The following is a 24,374-nucleotide window of genomic DNA, read 5'->3' on the forward strand; positions in this document are numbered from 1 at the left end:
GCAGTATGGTCGGCACGGGCTTGGAGGGCCGAAGGGCCTGTTCCTGTGCTGTACATTTCTTTGTTCTTTGTTCTTTTGTTTTGTAGATGGTACACACGGCTGCCACTGTTCATTGGTGGTGGAGGGATTGAATGTTTGCGGAAGGGGTAACAATCAAACGGGTTGCAGGATGGTTTTGAGCTTCTTGAGTGTTGTTGGAGCTGCACTCATCCAGACAAGTGAAGAGTATCCCATTACACTCCTGACTTGTGCCTTGTAGACGATGGACAGGCTGGGTGGGTGGGGGGAGCGCACAGTTTTTATATGGCTAGTCCAGTTACATTTTTGATTAATGGTACATAACCCCCAGGATGTTAATAGTGGGCGATTCAGCGATGGTAATGTCACTGAATGCCAAAGGATTATGGTTAGATACTCTCTTGTAGGATATGGCCATTGCCTGGCACTTGTGTGGTGCGAATGTAACTTGCCACGTAGAATCTTAGAATTTACAGTGCAGAAGGAGGCCATTCGGCCCATTGATTCTGCACCGGCCCTTGGAAAGAGTACCCTACTTAAGCCCACACCTCCACCCTATCCCTGTGACACAGTAACTCCACCTAAGCTTTTTTGGGGGGAGACACTGAGGGCAATTTAGATGGTCAATCCATTTAACCTGCACATCTGTGCGCTGTGGGAGGAAACCGGAGCACTTGGAGGAGACCCACGCAGGCACGGGGAAAACATGCAGACTCCGCACAGACAGTGACCCAAGTCGGGAATCGAACCTGGGACCCTGGAGCTGTGAAGCAACACTGCTATCACTGTGCTACCGTGCCGCCCAAGCCTGGATATGGTCAGCCCAAACCTGGATATTGTTCAAGTCTTGCTCCATTCGGACATGGACTACTTCATTATCTGAGGAGTCGTGAATGGTGCTGCATATTGAAAATGAATGAAAATCGCTTATTGTCACAAGTAGGCTTCAAATGAAGTTACTGTGAAAAGCCCCTAGTCGCCACATTCCGGCGCCTGTTCGGGGCGGCTGTTACGGGAATTGAACCCGCGCTGCTGGCCTTATTGTGCAATCATCTGCGAACTTCCCCACTTCTGACCTTATGATGGAAGGGTTCATGGAGCAGCTGAAGATGGTTGGGCCTCGGACACTACCCTGAGGATCTCCTGCCGTGATGTCCTGGAGCTGAGATGATTGACCTCCAACCACCACAACCATCTTACTTTGTGCCAACCAGCAGAGGGTTTTCTTGAACTACTGCAGAGTTTTTAAATGTGCTATCACAGGTTAGGTGCAGCAGCGTAGTCTTCTCATTTGGAGTCAGCTGTAAGTTAATAATTGACTCTGAGGTCTCACCTCAAAAGAATTTTTCACCCAGCATTTCTTTCAAAATCTGAAACTTCTCCTCGCATTTACCAGTACTTCCCTGCATATAACACAGATGGGCTTTGCATTCTTATTTGCATTGGCAAAATTGACAATATCATACCTCAAGAAATCAACTTTTTACTGCTTTGTTCCTGTGTTAAGTATTTTCCTGTTAACCAGAGGCCCTGGAGCAGTGTACAGAGCTAACAGTAGCACTGCTCTGTCCTGCCCTGAACTGCTCAGGAGGTCTGTCCAGCAGATTCAGATGTGAGATCCTGGCCAATATGTGCACTGCCTGTGTTTGTCTCTGGCCGTCTCTTACTTGTAAGAAAATGATTCATCATCATAGTCTTCTTGCCTCTCTTGCCAGCGACTAGGAAATGGAAGTAGCGCTCCAACACGATTTGGTGCCAAAAACACATATATAGAGGGCGCTTGACGTCAAGTGTATGTGCAGGACGCGTGACCTGCTCACTGCTGCCGCTTCTGACCAGAAGACTGCACACAGCCTCATTTCCTTCTCATTTAAAATGCGTCAGCAGTCGCCATTCTCAATAAAAATGATTCTCCCGCGACCAGGACCACCACGGGAATGCTAACACACAATAGGCTTTCTTCACGGTTCTATCCACTTGGGTGGCAACTTTCAGAGATGTATGGACATGAACTCCGAGATCTCCCTGCTCCTCCACATTCTTCAGAACCCTATCGTTAACCATGTAATCCACATTTAAATTTGTCCTACCAAAATGAATCACCTCACACTTATCAGAGTTAAACTCCATCTGCCACTTTTCAGCCCAGCTCTGCATCTCTGAATAAAAAGATAAAGAAAACATGTAGAACAATGACAAAAAAGTAGTATAAAAAGGGGGACAAGGGGAGAAAATGCCTGGGAAGCTACAAAAGACATTACAGGGCTGGTTTAGCACAGTGGGTTAAATAGCTGGCTTGCAATGTAGAACAATGCCAGAAGTGCGGTTTCAAGTCCCATACCGGCCTCCACAAACAGGTGGCGGAATGTGGAGACTAGGGGCTTTTCACAGTAACTACACTGAAGCCGACTTGTGACAATAAGAGATTATTATTATTACATAAATGGTGTCTAGCATTTCAAAAAAAGGGCAGCATGGTAGCATAGTGGTTAGCACAGTTGCTTCACAGCTCCAGCATCCCAGGTTCGATTCCCAGCTTGGGTCACTGTCTGTATGTAGTCTGCACATTCTCCCCGTGTCTGCATGGGTTTCCTCCGGGTGCTCCGGTTTTCTCCCACAGTCCAAAGATGTGCAGGTTAGGTGGATTGGCCATGCTAAATTGCCCATAGTGTCCAAAAGGTTTAGGTGGGGTTACTGGGTTTCGGGGATGGGGATGGGAATGAGGTGTGGGGCTTGGGTAGGGTGCTCTTTCCAAGGGCCGGTGCAGACTCGATAGGCTGAATGGCCTCCTTCTGCACTGTAAATTCTATGAAAAACTTCAGAAAAAGAAAATCATGCTTGAGAACTGAAGGTTGATCGACCATCTAAAACGTCAACTATTTTTCTCTTCAAAGATGCTGCCTGGGTTGATGGGTATCTCCAGCATTTTGCTTTTTATTTCAGATTTCTAGCTGGTCAGCAGCCGTCGAGCACTGAGTGGAGCAGGTGAGGGGCAACTCAACCAGAACTGCGGGCTAGCCAGCAACACCGGGTGAGGTGGCAGGCGAAAGCCGTGAGCCATGGTGAGCCAACTGATCAGCTGGGTGCAGGCCAGCCAGCAACAGCGAGGTGCCGAATCAAGCATGAGGAGATAATGAGCATGGCAGGAGCTGCCTTGAAGATCCAAGGCGAGGGTCATTTGTGAGAAAACAAAATCACTAGCATTTTGAAAATAATCAGGTCTTTTATGAACTGCTTTACTTAACAAAAAGGATATTCTTAAGGTAATCACCTTTTTGAAAAAGCATTGACACCAAGGTGGTATTTTCCCCATGTGACTCCACTTGTTAATCAGCCCTGCAGTGAATGCCGACAGACTAATGGTGGGATTAACCATTTAAAAAAATAAAATGTAGAAATTAACAAATTCCTAAAAGTGTAAGCATGGGGCAGCACGCTTGTGCAGTGGTTAGCACTGCTGCCTCACGGCGCCAAGTACCCTGGTTCGATCCCGGTCTTGGGTCACTGTCTGTGTGGATTTGCACGTTCTCCCAGTGTCTGTGTAGGTCTCACTCCCACAACTCAAAGATGCTCATGTATTTGCTTTGTTTGGCCACTTGTTCCGCACTGTAACCAATCACTGTTTGTCGATATACCATTTGTCAATGTTCTCTGTTGATTATTCTTTTTGTCCACTATGTAAGTACTGTATACGTTCCCTCGGCTGCAGAAAAATACTTTTCACTGTACTTCGGTACATGTGAAAATAAATCAAATCAAAATGTGCAGATGGATTGGACACGCTAAATTGCCCCTTAATTGGAATTTTAAAAGAAAAGTATAGCACATTGTTATTTTGTATAGTGTATTTTCAGGGCTCGAGCCTTAGGGTTCTGTGGGCAAGAGTGGGTGGGGTCATAAGGGGCGTGACATCATGTGTTTGTGTGTGTGGGGGGGGGAGGTGGCGAAATGAAGGTGAGCCCGGGGCCCCACAAAGTATAAATCCATTTCTGCATTTCAGTGAGGTGCATTTGGACGGTTTACGATGTTGAAAAGGGCTATAGAAATGCAAATAGATATCATTAACAGCCAAAATATTTTCCAAATAAAGTACCTCAAGGTGAGCATATCCACAATTTTTCCTTGGGAATGTGTCAATATAGAGACATAGCTAATTCCGAGGGAGAAGTCATGCTCAGTTTCAATTATTGCCCGAGAATTAAAAGTCATCTCTGCTCAGTCAATAACAAGGTGGTGATCAGGAGTCCCAAAGCAAAGAGACCATCGTTTTGTACAGGAATGTTTGATAGAAAATTAAATATCAGACAATAATATAATGCAAAAAAGTCTAGAACAAACAATTTGAAAGTGAGAGAGAAAATCCTCTTGTGGGCATTTTTGGAAAACATTCCGCTGATGCTGATGAAACTTTCAGCAATGTCATACCAACATATCCATGAAATTTCACACCACTATGACATACTTCCAGATTGACCCATTTCCAAAATTACAATAAACTGGATATTTGGAATAAAACATGGCTCCTTTCAAAAATTGCCTTTTTTCTACCTACTACTTCTCACTTTCCTGCTACCTTGTTAGTTCCTGTCTGCTACCTGATGAAATTCTGCCTGCCTCCTGGTTCCTTAATGCCTGTTGCCTCCAGTTTCGTCTTAATGCTCTGAAGGGCACAGTTTCTGGAAGAGGGAATGTGAGCATATAGTTTTTATATCACTTGCATTAGCAACTACAGAACTACAAATAATCACTACAAGATTTAAGATCTAAAATACCAGTTATTACAATAGACGTATGCAATATTTATTTCACAGTAAAGAACAGCACGGAATTAGATGCAACTTGCGACATAAGTCAGTAATTAGTTGGGAGGCAGATAGGGATAAAGACAACATTCTCAGTTAGGCAGGATGTGACAAGTAGAATGCCCAGGGATCTATTCTGGGGCCTCAACTTCTCAATTATTTCCAATGCAATACCATGGTTAAGTAGAAGTGATATATATGGTACAGGCCAGGCACTAATACATAGAGTCATAGAATTTACAGTGCAGAAGGAGGCCATTCGGCCCATCAAGTCTACACCGGCTCTTGGAAAGAGCACCCTACCTAAGCCCACACCTCCACCCTATCCCAACAAACCAGTAACCCCACCCAACCTCTTTGGACACCAAGGGTAATTTAGCACGGCCAATCCACCTAACTTGCACATCTTTGGACTGGGGAGGAAACCGGAGCACCCAGAGGAAAACCACGCAGACACGGGGAGAACGTGCAGACTCTGCACAGACAGTGACACAAGCCGGGAATCGAACCTGGGGCCCTGGAGCTGTGGAGCAACTGTGCTAACCACTGTGCTACCATGCCGCCCTACTGTGGTACTGTGCTGCCCGTGCTGAAATACGGCAGGTAACGGTGCAAAGGCAGCACAACAAAATAAAAAAACATCTGAAAGGTGTGAGTTAAAGATTGGCTTCAAGTTCCACTTATGAATGCTAGGAGTCCTGGAATAAAATGGGAGAACTAGAGTTATTTGCTGGAGAGGAAGGCCACAACATCGTTGGTATTTGAGACTTGGTTCAACAACAGCACAGGTTGGCAAACAAAGGGATACTTTGCAGACATAGAAAAAAATTAACTGGTAGTGATTACCTTTATGTGAAATAAAATGTGATAAAAGAGACAGACCTATCTAATCAAGTGCAGAATTTATGCGGGCAAGAGGCACACAGGGATGAAAACTTAGTGAACAGCTGCTATAGATTGCCACGCCAACGGCAAGCAATTACAATTACATCAATCAAATAAGCAGGGATCTTTAAAATCAGTTAACAGATTTTTAGGGGGCAGTGAATACCAGCTGATAGTAAAAACTAATTCCCACTCATTTTAAATATATTTTGTCTTGCAAAATTAGTTGCAGAGAATAAAAAGAAGAAGCAAATGCTGTGCAACCTTTTTTTTTTTAAACAAAGGAAAAATGGACCTGGGTCATTTTAAGCCCTGCAATTAGGGCTACTCTTCTTATTTAAATACAGCACCAAACATTAGGCTTCATTCCAACTTTAGGTATAAGGACAAGTACACCGAGATAATTACCCCACCGATAGCAGAAGACTAAAGACCATCAAACTTTGATTAAAGTAACATATCAAGATGCAATTGTGCGTGAATGATAAACATAGGTACAGGAGGGGTGAAAATATGTAAAAGCTGCCTGGTAATCAGTGACCTTGTAGAGCAAGGTATACGCACTTACAAATGCAGACAAATTTTAAGAGATTTTGCAGGTGGGTTAATAATGCTTACGGTCAGGATATCTTACATCTTCAGGAACCAGAGCTGAAGAATACAAATCAGCAGCAGCATTGTTACAATTGGAGACATACAGAGTACAGCTAAAGAAAGCAGAACCATCTGTGTTAAGATTAGCTATAAAACAAATGAGAGATCGCATTAACAGACATCAGATACCAAAACTGCAAAATGTAAAATGTCCCAGAAAAACATTCTCCAAACCAGAGGCCGGTCTGGAAAAAGACGTAGGTTCCTGGCCATTTGCTCACAAGTGGATAGCCATGAGAATCAGAAGTCAAATACTTGCATGATTGTGAGCTGTTTAGCTGGAGCTAGACTTGTACGTACTGAGGCAAAGTTAGAAATTATACTGAAGGGAACAAATAAAAACAGCTCCATGATAACAACATGGTGAGAAATAATACAAGGGCCTTAAAGCCAATTTATTAGAATTGTGTCAAAACCGAGGTGGAGAATACAAAGTAATCTTCTCAGGTATACGTCCAGCATTTGATAGAGGAGGGTGATGTCACCAAAAGTGAATGAGTGGCTGGCTGGCAGTATGGGACAAAGAAAACGATCCCGGACCTCTCAAAGCGTTTTGCAGCCAATTCAATACTTCTGAAGTGTAGTCACCGTTGTAATGTAGGAAACATGACAAGTCAATTTGTGCACAGCTAGTTCCCACAAATAACAATGTGTTAGTAACCGGATAAGATAGAGACAGATAGATTCTTGACAAGAGGTTAGGTGGGAACGTGGAGTTGAGGGCACAATCAGATTTGCCATGATCTTATTGGAATGGTGCAGCAGGTGCATTTGGCAGAATGACCTACGTCTGCTCCTAATTTGTATATTAATCTGTTCTGATTAAGGAATAAACATTGTCCAGGACACTGTGGTTACTAATTTCCGTGCTCATTTTTGAAACAAGGCAGAGAATTTTTACATTTACCTCAGGGGCAGACGAGAATATCAGCGTTGATTTTTGTTTTAAAGTCCAAAAGTGAACTTGGAACCTTGTAAATTAGAGGCGAGAGGGCCACCAACTGAGTCACAGCAGACACATAGAACATAGTAACACAAAATACATCTTTCAGTCCAGTGAGCTAGTGGGCAAAAAGAAAAGTTGCAGTCCCATGGAGAATACAAATTAGTACTAGTGTTACTACAGGAGACAAATACATAGTAAAGGGTTAGGAAACAAAACTATCTGTGTTAATATTGGTTCAAAAACAGAGATTATATGATCAGATTGCAGATAATACTCAAGGAAAAATAAAAGTTGATTCTGTGAGAGATAGAAAATTACAACACAAACTAATCGTTTTAGCATTAGAAATGTACAACGTACAAATTATGAGCAGGAGGAGGCCACTCACCCCTTTGAGCCTGCTCTGCCATTCAATAAGATCATGGCCGAGCTGTTGAAACCTCCACCCCTCATTCCTGCTTAACCCCCGATAACATTTCATCCTCTCCTTCTACTATAAAAATATTCAAAGATTCTGCTTCTACCGCCTTTTAATAAATAATCTGAACAACAAGGACCAATGCAGGAATCATTGTCATTTATAATTTACATTTATGATCTGGACTGTGGAATCAAAAGTACTCGTTCTGAACTTGAGGATAACACCCAACACCAGGGGCTGGTTTAGTACAGTGGGCTAAACAGCTGGCTTGTAATGCAGAATAAGGCCAGCAGCACGGTTCAATTCCCGTACCGGCCTCCCAGAACAGGTGCTGGAATGTGGCGACTAGGGGCATTTCACAGTAACTTCATTGAAGCCTACTTGTGGCAATAAGCGATTATTCTTATTAGTTTTGGGAAGAGGACAGGATGATGGCGGGAGATAGTCAATAATAATAATCTTTGGGGCGGCATGTGGCGCAGTGATTAGCACTGGGACTACGGCGCTGAGGACCCGGGTTTCACCCCCACAACCCAAAGATGTTGCTGGTTAGGTGGATTGGCCATGCTAAATTGGCCCTTAATTGGAAAGAAAAATAATTGGGTACTCTAAATTTATTTTAAAATATAATAATCTTTATTGTCACAAGTAGGCTTTCATTAACACAGCAATGAAGTTACCGTGAAAAGCCCCTAGTCGCCACATTCCAGCGCTTGTTTGGGTACACGGATGGAGAATGCAAAATGTCCACATTACCACGTCTTTCGAGACTTGTGGGAGGAAACCGGAGAACCTGGAGGAAACCCACGCAGACACGGGGAGAATGTGCAGACTCCACACAGACAGCGACCCAAATCGGGAATCGAACCTGCGACCCCGGTGCTGTGAAGCAACAATGCTGACCACTACCATGCCGCCCACCTACCGCGCCGCCCACTGAGGAGAATACTGAGAACAGCAACAAATTAGAGGATGGTACACATAAACTAGCAGAACAAGCAAATAATTGGCAAATGAAGTTCAGCATAGATAAATGGGATGCAGTACATCTTGGTAGGAAGCAAAGGGAGGTCACTTATTGGAAGGTACAAGTTAAGATCAGGTAGAGGGTCAAGGGGATCGGAGTACAATTACACCAATCGCAAAAATTTGCAACACAGGTTAGAAAGTTAGCACAAAAAAGGCAAACCAAGAACTTGATTTTACTTCCAGAAGAATAGAATTGAGTACTAGGGAAGCTACGCTATCATTCTTTAAAAAAAAATAGATTTAGAGTACCCAATTCATTTTATTTTCCAATTAAGGAGCAATTTAGTGTGGCAAATCCACCTACCCTGCACATCTTTGGATGCGGGTGCAAAACCCACGCAAACATGGGGAGAATGTGCAAAACTCCACACGGACAGTGACTCAGAGCTGGGATCGAATCTGGGACCTTGGCACCGTGAGGCAGTGCACCCTCACCTGCGGCTTTCCCAGCTGCATGGGATGGCTTCAACAGGAAGTCCCATTGACAGCGGCGGGAGCAGAGAATCTCGCCGCCAGCGAATGGACTGACGCCTCCCACCGCTGAGCAATATGCAGCTGGAAGACCGGAGAATCCCACTCAGGGATCTTAAACATAAATGTACTGATTCTTATATACAATGGAAGAAGTGAATCAAAACAGATGCAGCTGTTTGTTATCAGTGACTGCAATTTATAAGGAATAGATGGAGAAATCTAAAAAGGTGGTAACAGAAGTGAAAACATGATCTTGGAATGCAGTAAAATGTCAACTTTCAAAACTTATGCAGGTGTCTCACAGAAGTCTCGTGATACAATTTACTATCGTACAAAATAATGGCCGTGATTCTCCGGCCCCGCACACTCGAGCACAAATCATTTTAGGATCAGAGAATCGCTGGGGATGGACCACAGCATGGTTACAGCGGCAAGAACCCCTTTCAGGATGTCCCCAGCAGTTGTCTGGAGATCAGGGCAACCTTTAAAAAAGGCAGCCCGATCTCAGAAAGCCGGCCTTGCCGGTGAGCTTAGGCCCAACTCCCAAAATAAATTCCAAGTGTGGGTGAATTGCGAAATGAGTTGCACTTAACTGCCCAGCGGGCATCTCACTGGTTTCCCCGCTGGGGACAACATTTAGAAATTTTTTGGGTGAATTGTGCACCATATCTTAGAATCCCTGCAGTGCAGGAGACCATTCGGCCCATCGAGTCTGCACCAACCCTCTGAAAGAGCACTCTATCTAGGCCCACTCCCCCACCATAATCCCGTAACCCCAGCCAACCTTTGGATACTAAGGAGCAACCTAGAATGGATAATCCCCCTAACCTGCACAGCACGGTAGCATAGTGGGGCACAGCACGGTAGCATAGTGGTTAGCACAGTTGTTTCACAGCTCCAGGGTCCCAGTTTGGATTCCTGGCTTGGGTCACTGTCTGTGTGGAATCTGCGCGTTCTCCTCGTGTCTGCATGGGTTTCCTCCGGGTGCTCCGGTTTCCTCCCACAGTCCAAAGATGTGCAGGTTAGGTGGATTGGCCATGATAAATTGCCCTTAGTGTCCAAAAAGTTCAGGTGGGGCTACTGGGTTACGGGGATGAAGGGGGATAGGGTGGAGGTGGGGCTTAAGTAGGGTGCTCTTTCCAAGGTCCGGTGCAGACTCGGTGGGCTGAATGGCCTCCTTCTGCACTGTAAATTCTATGACTGTGAAAGGAAACCAGAGACTCCCGGAGAAAACTCACGCAGACACAGGAAAATGTGCGAACTCCACACAATCACCCAAGGTCGGAATCAAATCCGTGTCCGTTTTTAAATGGCGTCCCAATCTCGCGACCCCCCCGAACAAATAAAAAACTGTTAACCAACAGTGTGAGCAAAGCATTTGTATTACAGGTAGAGTTATGGGCCAGGGTTTTGTAACTCCAAAGTATATTATGAAGTCCATCTGACCTACAACCTTTATTTTGTATTTGGCTAGGATGAGCACAAGAGCCTTTCCTTCAGGTGTGATTTAACAGTCTTCCTAGACACTTTAATCAAAACAAGCTTTATTCTAAGAACTTAGTTAACATTTATAGAAACACAGTGAGAATTTGTATCAATTACAAACATAAAGACACCACCCAGCTACAATAAGCTATGAAAAATACTTAATGAATTCCCCCTTATCTGTTCCAATACAAAAACAAAAACCCCTTTTCAAGGGCGTGGCCCAGCACTCTGCATTCTCACTTGAATAAGACTGGCTTTTCTTGAGATTCTGACCCTGTCTCACCAGCAGGTTTAAACCTTTCTGGAAAGCAAACTATATATTTTAAGTTACCAAAGCAGGTCAATGGGTTTTTTACTGGAACAGATATTTAAAATGAAAATAGAGAGACAGGCCAAAACACTTATTTTCTCTGTCTGTAGTCCACAGCAGTCAAAACTGAAAGCAAAAGTAAAAGCCCTCATATAGCCACAGCTCAGTTCCACCCACAAAACGACATCACTGAAGCCATGTGATAAGACAAAAACCTTTCTTAAAGGGACACTCCCATGACAGTAGATAGAGGGCCATGGAAAGACAGCAGGGCAATGGATAATTTTATATTGCCCAAGTAAAGAACCAGAACAGACATAATGAGATTAGTAGCCTTCTTCTATATTGTAAACCTTTATGGTTCTGTGGATTTTCAGATATTCATCCAAAGAGTTAGAGCACAAATCCCAGAACATGATAACGTTTGTGTAAGGCACTGTTCAGGGCCACACCTGGAGAACTGTAAGTTTTGTTGTCATACTGCATGACAAATAACCAGGCATTGGAAAAAGAGAGGTCACCAAAGCAAAGATTATCTAAAGGCATTTGAGCTACTATGAGAGCTTCACGGGCATAAAAATGGTTATTCTTGAGAAGGCTTGGAGATAATATTCAAGATTGAAAGGAATTTACAGATTGAAACCCACCAACCTTTCCACAAATTACAAAATCTGATGGCATGCTCAGAAGCTCAAGAGATAATGTGTAAACAGTTGTTACCGCAAAACCTTAAGCAGGGAATTATGAATGCGTGGCATCGTAAAGGTTTGACTGACAGGTGTACCCATTGAAGATTTGTGCCTGATTGGAAAGAAGGCAGGATAATTAACTCCAGTGAGCAACCGGGATTGTAAGTTTCAATGTGTGTGTCGTTCATGAGACAGTCTGAAGCCATTGTGCATAAAAGTCTAGTCAATAGCCAATAGTGATTTGGAAAGTAAGCAACTGCATTTTGGAGAACAGTCTTCTATTGCGGTTTAGTGCAGGCGATGCATCTTTGCTGTTTATGACACGTAACGGAAGAAGTTTCTCCTGACTACCATTTTACATTTGACTAGTATTCTTTTAAAAGCGTTATATTCAATAAATGTTGCTAATTAACAGCCCGAACCAGTATGAAAGAAACAATCACCAAAATCAAGAAGTTAATGTAATGGTGTGTGATATGTGAGTAATAAAAGATTTTATTCCCAGACCGTGGGTCTAGCCACACCCTATTCCAAGCTTCACTCATTATTGCCCATTTACAGCACATTCTTGGGAGGAATGGGAGAGTGGGGGAGTAGCTCAGTATTGTAGCGATAAGGCGATGATTGTGTTAAAATGACTGATTGCAGGCATGATGGGAAGTTTTGGTAAACTTGAAGTGAAGCCGTTAACCTATTTAAAGGACAGTTTGCAATGCACTGATCAAAAGTTTACAGGGAAGTTTTGGTAAATTTGAAATGAGACCGTTAACCTATTTAAAGGACAGTTTGCAATGCACTGATCGAAAGTTTACAGAATACACCTGTGACCACAATGTCTGAATATTGAGGAACAATGTCTGGAATATGAACCTGTGGTTAGAAGAAAGACATTTAACTGTTAACAAAAAAAGTTTTTTAAAAAAAATCAAGCATTGAAGATTTTGTTTTTAGCGACAACCTAGGAACAACCGGCGCGAATGCAGTGAGCCCGAGTAAAGGCTCAGAGAATAGAAGAGACCTCCGCGAAGAATTTGGCCAATTCAGTTCAAAGCTACTTATGTCTGAAGCCGAGAGTCGAGACAAATTGTGATAGAATAAGATTTGAATACATGATGTATTTGATGCAAGTTTAGTGAATAAACAGCGTTGAATTATAAGTTCAGTGTAGATACGTTTGTTTGATATGCAACTGTTTGACCTCTTGTGAAGATACAGAGCCAGAAATGGTCAACAGTATAGAAACGGACCAGTGGCACATCAACTCAAGAAAACAGCGAAAACTCTAAAACTTGAAGTGTTATTAGTTAAAGTGATCAGTTGCATGTACTACAAAGTCTTGTGTTAAAGGATACTTTAATTAGAGATCAATAAGAGTATGGATAAAATAATGGGATCGATTTGCAGATTAAAGATAACTAAAAATGATATACCTTTCTTGTTTAGTGGTCGTTTTCTTACACAAACACATATTCTTTGTTCATCGATCTAAAAGGAAAACAAAGTTTCAGTTGCAGCACCAGCTGTTCTAATCATGCATTCAAATAACTTCTCTTAGATTCATTACAGTGCAGAAGGAGACCATTCGGTCCATCAAGTCTGCACCAACCCTCCGAAAGAACTCTACCTAGGCCAATTTGCCAGCTTACCCTACCTATCCCCTTAATCTAACCTGTACATCATTGGACACTAAGGGGATATTTAGCATGACCAATCCACCTAACCTGCACATCTTTAGGCTGTGGGAGGAAACCAGAGCACCCGGATGAAACCCACGCAAACATGGGGAGAAAGTGCAAACTCCACACAGTCACCCAAGGCCGGAATTGAACCTGTGCCCCTGGCACTGTGAGGCAGCAGTGCTAACCACTATGCCACCCATTACATTGATGCCACACAAGTACCAGGTGCACCTAAACCACATGGACTTCAGCAGTTCAAGGCAGCCGCTCAAACCACCTTCGCAAGCAATAATTAGGAATGGGAAACAAATGTTGGCCTAGCCAGTGACATCCACATCCCAAGTGAATAAGAAAAATGCTTCCAGGCCAGCAAATCAAACTTGCAGACCTAAACAGTATGGTCACTTAGAACCACTTTGACGACTTCCGGGTGCGGCGATGACCAGCTGAGTCGCACGTTTCGGCAGCTCCCGGTGGAACGGACTTTTGGGCTCTTAATAAGAGCCCCAACGGCAATTTTAACGGCTAAAAGTACTGTGCGGTGAACCAGAAGGGAATCCCCCCTGGATACGGATGAAAAAAGGAGAGGAAGGTGGCCGGATTGCGGTGGATCCTTTAGAGCAGCGGCAAGGAAGGCAAGCAAAAACCAAGATGGCGTCGGAAGGTGGCAGTTTAATATGGGGCCCTGAACAACAAGAGTTTTTGAAACGCTGCGTGGAAGAACTCAAAAAGGAAATGAAGAAGGAGCTGTTGGCCCCGATATTACAGGCGATCGAAGGGCTAAAGGAGGAGCAAAAGACCCAGGAGCGGGAGCTTCGGGTCGTGAAGGCAAAGGCTGCCGAGAATGAGGATGACATACAGGGCCTGGTGGTGAAGACGGAGATGCACAAGGCACACCATAAACGATGTGTGGAAAGGCTGGAGGCGCTGGAGAACAACGCGAGGAGGAACAACCTAAGGATTCTTGGTCTTCCTGAAGGTGCGGAGGGAGCGGACGTCGGGGCATATGTGAGCACAATGCTGCACTCGTTAATGGGAGCGGAGGCCCCGGCGGGTCCGCTGGAGGTGGAGGGAGCATACCGAGTGATGGCGCGAGGACCGAGAGCAGGAGAAATTCCTAGAGCCATAGTGGTGAGATTCCTCCGTTTTAAGGACAAAGAGATGGTCCTTAGATGGGCAAAGAAAACTCAGAGCAGTAAGTGGGAGAACGCGGTGATCCGTGTATACCAAGACTGGAGTGCGGAGGTGGCGAGAAGGAGGGCGAGCTTTAATCGGGCCAAGGCGGTGCTTCACAAAAAGAAGATAAAATTCGGAATGCTGTAACCGGCAAGACTGTGGGTCACATATCAAGGGAGGCACCACTACTTTGAGGCGGCGGATGAGGCGTGGACTTTTATCGTGGAAGAAAAATTGGAATGAGCGGGTTATTAAAAAAAAAAAAGAACGTTTGAAACAAAGTGGTGGGGCGAGTATGGGGGGCGAAGAGGGGGGTAAAAAGGGGGAAAGAGGAGTTTTATGTTATTAATCCTGCGATGTGGTAACTTTTCTCTCTTCCACAGGAGGTGGTGGGGGGAGGAAAGGAGGTGGAGGAGATGGGGCGTTGGCCATTGGGGGCGGGGCCAAGGGGGAAGCGCGGGCTCGGTTCCCGCGCTATGATAATCATGGCGTGAATAGGGAAGCAGGAAGGAGGGGGCGTCGCACGGTGCGAGCCGAGGTCACGGGGGGAAGCCGAGGTCGGCCAGAGTTTGCTGACTTCTGGGAGCAACATGGGGGGTGTAACTACGCTAGTGGGGGATCTAGCGGGGGGGTGGGAGGGGGGAACTATTGGGCTGCTGCAGGGGAGAGGGGGGAGCTGGTATGGGGTGGGATGGGCGGGGGGGTACCGCCTGGGGGGGACACAGCTGCGTGGGAACCGGGTGAGGAGCTGGAAAAAGGGGATGGCTAATCGACAAGGGGGGGGGGGGGGGTAAAAAGCCCCCCAACCCGGCTGATCACGTGGAACGTGAGAGGGCTCAACGGGCCGATAAAGAGGGCATGGGTACCCGCACACCTTAAGAAACTTAAGGCAGACGTGGTTATGTTACAGGAAACGCACTTGAAACTGATAGACCAGGTGAGACTACGCAAAGGTTGGGTGGGGCAGGTGTTCCATTCGGGGCTAGATGCGAAAAACAGGGGGGTGGCTATATTAGTGGGGAAGCGGGTAATGTTTGAGGCAAAGACTATAGTGGCGGATAGCGGGGGCAGATACGTGATGGTGAGTGGCAAACTACAGGGGGAGACGGTGGTTTTGGTAAACGTATATGCCCCGAACTGGGATGATGCCAATTTTATGAGGCGTATGCTAGGACGCATCCCGGACCTCGAGGTGGGAAAGTTGGTAATGGGGGAGATTTCAATACGGTGTTGGAACCAGGGCTGGACAGGTCGAGGTCCAGGACTGGAAGGAGGCCGGCAGCAGCCAAGGTGCTTAAAGATTTTATGGAGCAGATGGGAGGAGTAGACCCGTGGAGATTTAGCAGACCTAGGAGTAAGGAGTTTTCATTTTTCTCCTATGTCCACAAAGTGGCATAGTGTAGGTTAGATGGCTTTTGTTTCGGTGCAACATCGTGGGCCGAAGAGCCTGTACTGCGCTGTATTGTTCTATGTTCTATGTTCTAAAGTCTATTCGCGAATAGACTTTTTTGTTTTGGGAAGGGCGTTGATCCCGAAGGTGAGGGGAACGGAGTATACGGCTATAGCCATTTCGGATCACGCTCCACATTGGGTGGACTTGGAGATAGGGGAGGAAACAGAAGGGCGCCCACCCTGGAGAATGGACATGGGACTAATGGCAGATGAGGGGGTGTGTCTAAGGGTGAGGGGGTGCATTGAAAAGTACTTGGAACTCAATGATAATGGGGAGGTCCAGGTGGGAGTGGTCTGGGAGGCGCTGAAGGCAGTGGTTAGAGGGGAGCTGATATCAATAAGGGCACATAAAGGAAAGCAGGAGAGTAGGGAACGGGAGCGGTTGCTGCAAGAACTTCTGAGGGTGGACAGGCAATATGCGGAGGCACCGGAGGAGGGACTGTACAGGGAAAGTCAAAGGCTACACGTAGAATTTGACTTGCTGACAACGGGTACTGCAGAGGCACAGTGGAGGAAGGCACAGGGTGTACAGTACGAATATGGGGAGAAGGCGAGCAGGTTGCTGGCCCACCAACTGAGGAAAAGGGGAGCAGCGAGGGAAATAGGGGGAGTGAGGGATGAGGAAGGAGAGATGGAGCGGGGAGCGGAGAGAGTGAATGGAGTGTTCAAGGCATTTTATAAAAAATTATACGAAGCTCAACCCCTGGATGGGAGGGAGAGAATGATGGGCTTTCTGGGCCGGCTGGAATTTCCCAAGGCGGAGGAGCAGGAAAGGGTGGGACTGGGAGCACAGATTGAAACAGAGGAAGTAGTGAAAGGAATTAGGAGCATGCAGGCGGGGAAGGCTCCGGGACCGGATGGATTCCCAGTTGAATTTTACAGGAAATATGTGGACTTGCTCGCCCCGCTACTGATGAGGACCTTTAATGAGGCAAAGGAAAGGGGACAGCTGCCCCCGACTATGTCTGAGGCAACGATATCGCTTCTCCTAAAGAAGGAAAAGGACCCGCTGCAATGCGGGTCCTATAGACCTATTTCCCTCCTAAATGTAGGTGCTAAGATTCTGGCCAAGGTAATGGCAATGAGGATAGAGGATTGTGTCCCGAGGTTGGTCCATGAGGACCAAACTGGGTTTATGAAGGGGAGACAGCTGAATACGAATATACGGAGGCTGCTAGGGGTAATGATGATGCCCCTACCAGAGGGGGAAGCGGAGATAGTGGTGGCGATGGATGCCGAGAAAGCATTTGATAGAGTGGAGTGGGACTATCTGTGGGAGGTGCTGAGGAGATTTGGTTTTGGAGATGAGTATGTTGGATGGGTGCAGCTGTTGTATAGGGCCCCAGTGGCGAGTGTGGTCACGAATGGACGGGGATCTGCATACTTTCGGCTCCATAGAGGGACAAGGCAGGGATGCCCTCTGTCCCCATTATTGTTTGCACTGGCGATTGAGCCCCTGGCAATAGCATTGAGGGGTTCCAAGAAGTGGAGGGGAGTACTTAGAGGAGGAGAAGAACACCGGGTATCTCTGTATGCGGATGATTTGTTGTTATATGTAGCGGACCCGGCGGAGGGGATGCCAGAGATAATGCGGACACTTCGGGAGTTTGGAGAATTCTCAGGATATAAACTGAACATGGGGAAAAGTGAGTTGTTTGTGGTGCATTCAGGGGAGCAGAGCAGAGAAATAGAGGACTTTCCGCTGAGGAAGGTAACAAGGGACTTTCGTTACTTGGGGATCCAGATAGCCAAGAATTGGGGTACATTGCATAGGTTAAATTTAACGCGATTGGTGGAACAAATGGAGGAGGACATCAAGAGATGGGACATGGTATCCCTGTCACTGGCAGGGAGGGTGCAGGCGGTTAAAATGGTAGTCCTCCCGAGATTCCTCTTTGTGTTTCAGTGCCTCCCGGTGGTGATCACGAAGGCTTTTTTCAAAAGGATCGAAAAGAGCATCATGAGTTTTGTGTGGGCCGGGAAGACCCAGAGAGTGAGGAAGGGATTCTTACAGCGTAGTAGGGATAGGGGGGGCTGGCACTACCGAGCCTAAGTGAGTACTACTGGGCCGCCAATATCTCAATGGTGAGTAAGTGGATGGGAGAAGAGGAGGGAGCGGCGTGGAAGAGATTGGAGAGGGCGTCCTGTAGGGGGACTAGCCTACAAGCTATGGTGACGGCCCCATTGCCGTTCTCACCGAAGAAATACACCACAAGCCCGGTGGTGGTGGCGACTTTGAAAATTTGGGGACAGTGGAGACGGCATAGGGGAAAGACGGGAGCCTTGGTGGGGTCCCCGATAAGAAATAACCATAGGTTTGCCCCGGGGAGAATGGATGGGGGGTTTGGAATATGGCAAAGAGCAGGAGTAATGCAACTGAAAGATCTGTTTGTGGATGGGAAGTTCGCAAGGCTGGGAGCGCTGACCGAGAAATATGGGTTGCCCCAAGGGAATGCATTCCGGTATATGCAACTGAGGGCTTTTGCGAGGCAACAGGTGAGGGAATTCCCGCAGCTCCCGACACAAGAGGTGCAGGACAGAGTCATCTCAAAGAAATGGGTGGGGGATGGTAAGGTGTCGGATATATATAGGGAAATGAGGGACGAGGGGGAGATTATGGTAGATGAGCTGAAAGGGAAATGGGAAGAAGAGCTGGGGGAGGAGATTGAGGAGGGGCTGTGGGCGGATGCCCTAAGTAGAGTAAACTCATCGTCCTCGTGTGCCAGGCTAAACCTGATTCAATTTAGGTGTTACACAGGGCGCATATGACTGGAGCACGGCTCAGTAAATTTTTTGGGGTAGAGGATAGGTGTGCGAGATGCTCGAGAAGCCCAGCGAATCACACCCACAATTTCTGGTCATGTCCGGCACTACAGGGGTTTTGGGTGGGGGTGACAAAGGTGCTTTCGAAGGTAGTGGGGGTCCAGGTCGAACCAAGCTGGGGGTTGGCTATATTTGGGGTTGCACAAGAGCCGGGAGTACAGGAGGCGAGAAAGGGGGGGGGGGGGGGGAACCTGAAGGATTCTCAGGGTTGTTAATATACATGTATAATATGTATAGGTCGTTGCTATAAATAATTGTATATTGGACTGTTAAATCATATTTTTGGAGCGTGTTTATCTGAGACAAGGCAGTTGCCATTTAGTTTTAGTTTTTGTTATATATTATTTATTCTTTGTTTATAAAACAGGTCATTGTTATTTATACGGTTATATTATTGTGTAAAGGATACACAATGTACTGTGATGGTTGACCAAATTTCAATAAAATATTTTTTTAAAAAAAGAACCACTTTGACACAAAATCTTCAGAAGGCTGACTGGCACATAGTGTGTAACTGTGGCTGCTTCCTGTAATGCTACGTAAAATTATTGCAAAGCTACAGAAAATGGACGTAGGGTGAGAAACTAACAAAAATAGGCACACTGTATTTTTTAAAAAATAATGTGACTCTTCTGTCTCACATGAGTTGGATTGCCTCACAATCACATGTTTCATAATCATATGATTAATGATCACAAATGGACTGTATGAAAGTATAAATTGAAGCAAATAGTCAGAAATACAAATTTTACTCCGAAGTACCAACATGCCTCTGCAAAACTCAAAGACTTTTCTTCACATTAAAAAAATATATTAACACTGAAAGTTACTAAGCGATTTGTTAAAACTGCACAATAATCATAGAAAGATGTAAAAATGTGACCATTACTTTTATATCTAAAAAGCATAGACTACTCTCATGATATTGTGAAACTTTAAAAATAAAATGCACCTACAAATTACTTTAAATAATATTTAATCATTTAAAATTGAACAAAACAAACTTTTCACAGCCTTTTACACTGGTAATCTACTTGCTTAAACTTTTAACTTACAGGATCAGCAGCTGTAAGGGGTCGATAGTCAAGACTTGATCTAAATTCTCTTATCATGCACATAATTTCCCAGTTTGGATTTGTAGAATCAACATCCTGTTATATTAAACATACAATTATTGAAGTAATAACAATAACAAGATTACATGAAGTAAAAGACAACAATTTACATGTAACACTGGTTTTCCAAATCATGTGCTTCAACACATGAATAATAATAGATAACACTTTCTGGAAAACCATTTGCAAAAAGGGGACTCAATAAACTATTTAAGGTTTTGGAGTGACAAATTATTGTCTCACAGGTCAGTTACATCCCAATACTTCTTAACATTGCCTGCTGTGAAAGGAGCTAAAGCTGATGAGAAAATGCTGCATCGAATGGGAAAGTTGCAGAATTAGAGTCGCAAGAATAAACCGTGGGGGAAACAAAAAACTTGAGGGTATTAATATTTAATCTCATTTCATCCTCTAAGCAGAAAATCATCGGTTTGATTTTACGGGTACCAAATGTCTTATAGTATTTTACCCAAATTACCATTCTTTGTAGGTTCCTACTCAGCATTTTTTGGCATTCGGTAATAGCCTTTAGAAAATCAGAGGAAATTATGCGCTCAAAACATTTTCATCCAAATATTAGACTATCGAGGTGGGGCTTTGGCATTTTCCTCCTGTTCTACATCAGGGACAAGGGTAATCATAATATCCTAATGCTACCCAGTCTTGATCAGTTAACTCAGGAAGAAGTCCTGAGATTAAACCTGGACTTTTCTTGGTTATTATAGCGCTGAGTCACTTTCATCATTAAGAAAGACATTATATAATATGACTTTTTAAAAAATAAATTTAGATACGCAATTAATTTTTCCCAATTAAGGGGCAATTTAGTGTGGTCAATCCACCTACCCTCCACATATTTGGGTTGTGAGGGTGAAACCCACGCAAACTCGGGGAGAACAGGGAGAATGTGCAAACTCCACACGGACAGTGACCCAAAGCCGGGATCGAACCTAGGACCTCAGCGCCGTGAGGCAGCAGTGCCAAACATTGCGCCGCGTGTTGCCCTATAATTTGACTTTATCAAGTTAATAATAATAGAAATTCTGAACATGCACATCACATGAAGCTTGCTAATTCCTAACCACTTTTCTGTTTATTTTATTTGCTAAGAACCCTGATGTTAAATGCGGGGTATCTCAAAATCCTGAAGGTTATCTTGCTTGGAACATTGGTTCTTAGTGGTGTATATTTTCAATTTGGTATACTGCGAGAAAAGATGTGCAAACCAGGGAGGAATAGTCCAGTCATTTTGTCATCAATTAATAAAGCATATTTATTAACTTAAAAGAAAAAACATTCAACAAGAAGGACTATAACACAATACAACACTTAATCACACTGATACACAGTATTACATGGCACAGTATTACATGAAGTTACCCATGGTTACCAACTGCCTACGTTTCCTGAACTGTAAGACGCCATTTGTTCCCATACAAGATCCAATATTATATAACTATGAGCTATAACTATGAGCTGAATCCTGCAGATAATTACCGCACATAGGTTATTTGGCCACATTTTGGAAAACCATCTTCAGTTTCAGCGAAGGCGAAATCTTCTCAATTCAAGTTTTGGATCTTAACCAGATGCCCATTTAACAATAACTTGCTATGGGGAAGGGAAACTATTTCTGCAGCTGAGTGTGGCTGTGATGATAGCTCCACTGTGACTTTCTCCAGTTACTGTGCAATGAATATATCATTTTTCCTCTTTGATGTTAGCCACCTTGTAGATTCGGCTTTTAGTATTGAAGTTACCTCTTCTATACCCAATTTGTTTTCCCTCGTCACATAAGTGAACATTTGCTTTTCTCACTGACATGCTAACTTGCATGTTAAAATCCCTTTAGACAGCTGCCGTTATTAACTCACTTTTTTACTTTATCCCAATTTCATTTTTTAAATCTTAATTTCCCCCAATTCCTAACATACTAGGATCTAATATGGCAGTAAAAATTTCTGCAAACAGTTCAGAAGAGAAGAAATTCCAAGTGATTGCATGAACAACCCAGCTTCTTTTAGCATCTGAACATAATCTATCAAGTGTTGCAAATTACCTGTTAGATAAGTAAATAATGGCAAAGAATAAACAAGTAAAAAAGTAAAGTCTACCAGTGTTGAAACTCAGGGTATGGGTGAAAAAAGAAAACATTTTGTGCAATAAATAATTGCAAACCTGAGCTCTTTTTTCTCTCATCTCTTGTTGCTGTATTCGCCTCTTTTCACGTTTTTCCTGGAGTTTTTCAACTTCTTTCACACAATTTGATTTTCTGCGTGCTGAAAGATTAATGTATCAGAACAGTTCATATGTATTTTGTCAGTCAGGTGAAAAAACTGGCTAAGTAACAGTTATTTTAGAAGCACTGTAAGCACGTGCAATTTTGACTCTAAACACTAAGAAATTGCATGACTAATGATGAAAATAGATACCTATGGTTTCACATATGTTTTGATACAACAAAAAATGTATCTAACTTGTCCAAACCAAATAGATTTTTCAAGCTTCTAATTACAATCACAAAGACCTTAAAATTCTGTGCTGTAATCTACAAGTTCACACTAATTACAGAGTCCCAGTTATTCATTCTCTTGTAGGAATGTCATCACACAAGAACACAATACCAATTGGAAGTGCGAGCATGGCAAGTGTCTCAAAAACTAGGAGGGGTGAAAAAAATTAATCAATGCACATCTAAGGCAGAAGGACAGAATGTGGGATACACATTTTTCGCCAATACAGAATAAGCAAAAAACTATTAGCTACCTCAGGACATTCTTTTATAGCCTGCCTATGTTATGCATTGACCAGAAGGAACAGGGATAGATTGCGTGGATAAAAATCTAAAAATAACAAATTTAAAGTTGTTGCTGTAGATTCAGGGTTATAAACAGTTACAAGCTATAAACTAGTCCGTATTTGGCCAGTGTACACTGTAGATGCACATTGCTGGCATTCAGGGATTTTCCTGAAATTGCTATCATTATCAGGGATTTTGAATTTGTTTATTTGGTTGGATTTTATGATAAGAATAACAGTGACGCCAACATTGCTCAATATTATAAATTGGGTTGCAACTTCTGGGTCTGAAAATGTCCAGTTAAAAGCGCAAATCCAAAAGATGCTGTCAGAAATACTTCGATCTCCACAGGGTGCATTGCTGCAGTCCTCAACTGATAAAGACTCCGCATTTAAATGAATGCATCTGTGTGAACTTGGAGTACCTGCCCATTAGTTCTACACTAAAATTGCTGTAAAAAGGTTTGAGCAAGTACATTCAGAAATAACAAGCTTTTAGGGCAGCATGGTGGCGTAGTGGGTAGCACTGCTGCCTCACGGCACCGAGGTCCCAGGTTCGGTCCCGGCTCTGGGTCACTGTCCGTGTGGAGTTTGCACATTCTCCCCGTGTTTGCGTAGGTTTCGCCCCCACAACCCAAAGATGTGCAGGGTAGGTGGATTGGCCATGCTAAATTGCCCCTTAACTGGAAAAAAATGAATTCGGTACTCTAAATTTTTTTTTTAAATAATAAGCTTTTAAACAGTGTGAAAAATACCAATTACTGAACAGCCTCTGGTCCAAAGTATGTAATTTTAGAAATGTTGAGTCTCATTCCCTGTGGTGGCACGGTGGCACAGTAGTTACCACTGCTACCTCACAGCTCGGACACAGATTCAATTCCAGCCTTGGGTGTCTGTGCGGAGTCTGCACATTCTCCCTGTGTCTGCGTGGGTTTGCTCTGGGTGCTCCGGTTTCCTCCCACAGTCCAAAGATGTGCAGGTTAGATGGATTGGCCCTTCGTGTCCAAAAGGTTAGATGGGGTTACAGGGATAGGTTGGAGGCGTGGGCTTAAGTAGGATGCTCTTTCCAAGGGCTGGTGCAGAGCTGATGGGCCGAATGGCCTCCTTCTGCACTGTAAACTTTATGATTCTATGTTTTATGAGAAGATAAATAGCATTCAGGATTTAGAAATTAAAATTAGAACTTAAAATAAATTATCTGCCAGCCATTTTTAATTCATCTACCTTCCCCAATCTTTAACTTTGCTTTCTGTATACCATTTAAATCAAATTTATATTTCCCACTTTATATTCTACATGTCTCAGTGAGGATTTGTCAATTTGATTGGAAGAAACTTGTCCTTTTTATCTACTGTGGAGGGTGATGTGCTGGAATAGATGACGGATCCCAGCCCACCTGACACACCCATTGCCTGACACCCCCGCACCCCCGTTTCTCTGGCTAGCCCGCTCCAGCCCACCCCTCAAACGGAGCACCGAGGCAGGTTGTAACAGTGGTAACAGATGTTTAATGTGTTAATGTGAACAAATATTTACAGATTTGTGTCCTAGCCATAACTAAACCATACCAACTTAACTAGTGTCTAACTTTCTGGCCTTAAGGACCTTAACGTT

The 24,374-nt window shown here is 44.1% G+C and overlaps 1 protein-coding gene across 5 annotated transcripts in view; it reads right to left on the reverse strand.

Moving 5' to 3' along the window:
- kif2a (kinesin family member 2a) overlaps positions 1-24,374 on the reverse strand; it is a 245,521-nt gene that overhangs the window by 106,764 nt on the left and 114,383 nt on the right. For all 5 annotated transcript variants that reach the window (XM_072496970.1, XM_072496967.1, XM_072496971.1 and 2 more), the window contains exons 6-8: positions 22,140-22,240; positions 19,902-19,997; positions 13,147-13,201 (exon numbers count right to left, since the gene is read on the reverse strand). In XM_072496970.1, coding sequence (XP_072353071.1) covers positions 13,147-13,201; positions 19,902-19,997; positions 22,140-22,240 — 252 coding nt within the window. The remainder of the gene's footprint in view (positions 1-13,146; positions 13,202-19,901; positions 19,998-22,139; positions 22,241-24,374) is intronic.

The sequence above is a fragment of the Scyliorhinus torazame genome, chromosome 3 (genome assembly GCF_047496885.1).
Source record: "Scyliorhinus torazame isolate Kashiwa2021f chromosome 3, sScyTor2.1, whole genome shotgun sequence".
Taxonomy (NCBI): Eukaryota; Metazoa; Chordata; class Chondrichthyes; order Carcharhiniformes; family Scyliorhinidae; genus Scyliorhinus; species Scyliorhinus torazame.